The 2216-nt window shown below is 36.0% G+C and overlaps 1 protein-coding gene across 1 annotated transcript; it reads left to right on the top strand.

Annotated features, from left to right (window-relative positions):
- The first annotated feature begins 352 nt into the window (after positions 1-352).
- On the top strand, positions 353-1146 carry LOC105563365 (glutamate receptor 3-like). Its single transcript, XM_012014910.1, has 3 exons — positions 353-381; positions 565-748; positions 893-1146. Exons 1-3 carry the CDS (start codon positions 353-355, stop codon positions 1055-1057), a joined length of 378 nt encoding a protein of 125 aa, XP_011870300.1. The 3' UTR covers positions 1058-1146.
- Positions 1147-2216: the final 1070 nt, after the last annotated feature.

Below are 2216 nucleotides of genomic sequence, written 5' to 3'. Positions count from 1 at the left end.
CCGATCCGTCATGATTGTCGACGTGTCGACGGTTTTAACAATATGACTCGGAAGTTTTGATACGATAGAGACTGATGTGTGCATGCATATGTATGCGCGTGTGTGTGTATGTGTGTACATGTGTGTACGTGTGTGTGCGTCACTTCGCGACGGCGTGCGAGTCGCTGTCTGAGACGATGGTGATGTGTGCGGAATCAGCGCGACGGTAATCGTTCTGACGTTACGTTTGTCGAATTTGTTTATAGAATATTAAGGACGTTTTATACGTGTAGGTTGATTCTCATTAAGAGAGTGAAGCTTGCAAAAGGATTCGTAACACACGATTCAACGATTCCTTTCGTTCTTTACGAGCATGAAACGACTTTATCCCTATCCTTGTCGGTACGTATATTTTAATTTTTACGTTTCATCAGACAGTATATTACAGACTAATAGCCACTTGGTATGTTAAATGTACTTTATCGCGTTTGATATGTCAGCAGTGTGACTTTTAATATGTTTGAAGATTTTATCTTTCTTCTTTCCCTTCTTGTTGTGTCTAACAGGCAGATTACTACTTTTCAGAGAATTCACGTTAAAGGAGAGCTTTTGGTTCGCATTGACGTCTTTTACACCGCAGGGAGGCGGTGAAGCTCCAAAAGCGTTATCAAGCAGGACACTGGTTGCAGCTTATTGGCTATTCGTTATACTAATGCTCGCCACTTTTACTGCCAACTTAGCTGCTTTTCTTACCGTGGAAAGAATGCAGGTGTATATACTCTTATTAATATATCATGTATATTTGTCGGAGATTTTTTCTCTTGTCTGGACAGAATTATTGGTCAAGATATTGATCTTTTATAAGGCACTTTATTTCTCCCGCACTAATATTTGCGTATATTTCACTAAATAGTCACCTGTGCAATCGTTGGAGCAACTGGCTAGACAATCGCGCATAAACTATACTGTTCTGGCCAACTCTAGTTCTCATCAATATTTCATAAACATGAAAAACGCCGAGGATAAACTTTATACGTGTGTAAAACAAACGTTATCTTCTTATGAAACACGTTGTTAGGATAAACTACATTATGCATGCTATTTGCTTGTAGAGTATAGAAAGAAATCACCCTAAACAGTACCAGCGATCAAGTAGAGTACCGCGTCTGGGATTATCCGATAAAGGAACAACACGGTCACATTCTGCAAGCCATTACTCAGGTTGGACCAGTCAAAAACACCGAGGATGGTTTGAAGAAGGTACAAGGATGAAAAAGAAGACGAAGAATCGTGAGAAATTGTGGGGCGCGACACTAAATATTTATATTAATTTATATTAATTTACTGCGCCTCTTTCTTTATAAAGAGTACACTCAATATGTCACCCGTAAGTATTAAGTTGTTTTCTCTGTGCGATAATATCTTATATACATTTCCGAACACTTAATTTATAATTTATAGATTTCTTGCTGCCACATTTAATGGGCTATTACTTGAAAAGGACTAGTATTACTAGTCGAAACGTAGTATTTTAAATAAATATATGGGCCAGTTATCGTCGACACCATCATCTTTTGTTACTAAATATTTAGTTGGAATGCATCCGATACTTTTCAGGTGATAGAAAGCGAAAATGCTGAGTTTGCATTCATTCATGATTCGTCAGAGATAAAATACAAAGTAACGAAGAATTGCAATTTAACGGAAGTGGGCGACGTATTTGCCGAGCAACCGTACGCTATTGCCGTGCAGCAAGGCAGTCATTTGCAAGAAGAAATAAGCAGAAAGTCTTTGATCGATTTTCTTCCATTTTTATCTCTCTGTTGCGTTTAATTCATTCATTTCCAATTGAATACATACTGTCACTGTTGTATTTGGATGTGCAGCTTATTGCCGCTTATTATTTTTAATTCACAAGTTTAATACAATTGTAAATATAGTTAACTGATCTACAACAACAAATACGATATACATATATAGCAACAATCTATGACAGTCAAAAGTTTTTCATATACATAGATATATGCCCGGGAAAAAATTTTCACATATGATCATATATGTATAATCATATATGCTCATATACGAAAAATGTCCATATATAAGATACCATATGTATCATATATGATCGTATATGATAATGTGTTTGTCATATATGACAGTATATATGACAAACATGTGCATCATATATGATAATATATTATAATGTATTTGTCATAATACTGTCATATATGACAAAC

Source organism: Vollenhovia emeryi, unplaced genomic scaffold, assembly GCF_000949405.1.
Source record: "Vollenhovia emeryi isolate VEMERY1.0 unplaced genomic scaffold, V.emery_V1.0 DF944421.1, whole genome shotgun sequence".
Classification (NCBI taxonomy): domain Eukaryota; kingdom Metazoa; phylum Arthropoda; class Insecta; order Hymenoptera; family Formicidae; genus Vollenhovia; species Vollenhovia emeryi.
Note: the sequence above shows the minus strand (reverse complement) of the source record. Positions and strands in the feature narration are given on the sequence as shown.

Coding starts and splice junctions, on each gene's coding strand:
- LOC105563365 (XM_012014910.1), top strand. CDS start 353: ATGAAACGACTTTATCCCTATCCTTGTCG. Junction 382..564: donor CTTTATCCCTATCCTTGTCG/GTACGTATATTT, acceptor ACTACTTTTCAG/AGAATTCACGTTAAAGGAGA. Junction 749..892: donor TTACCGTGGAAAGAATGCAG/GTGTATATACTC, acceptor TTCACTAAATAG/TCACCTGTGCAATCGTTGGA.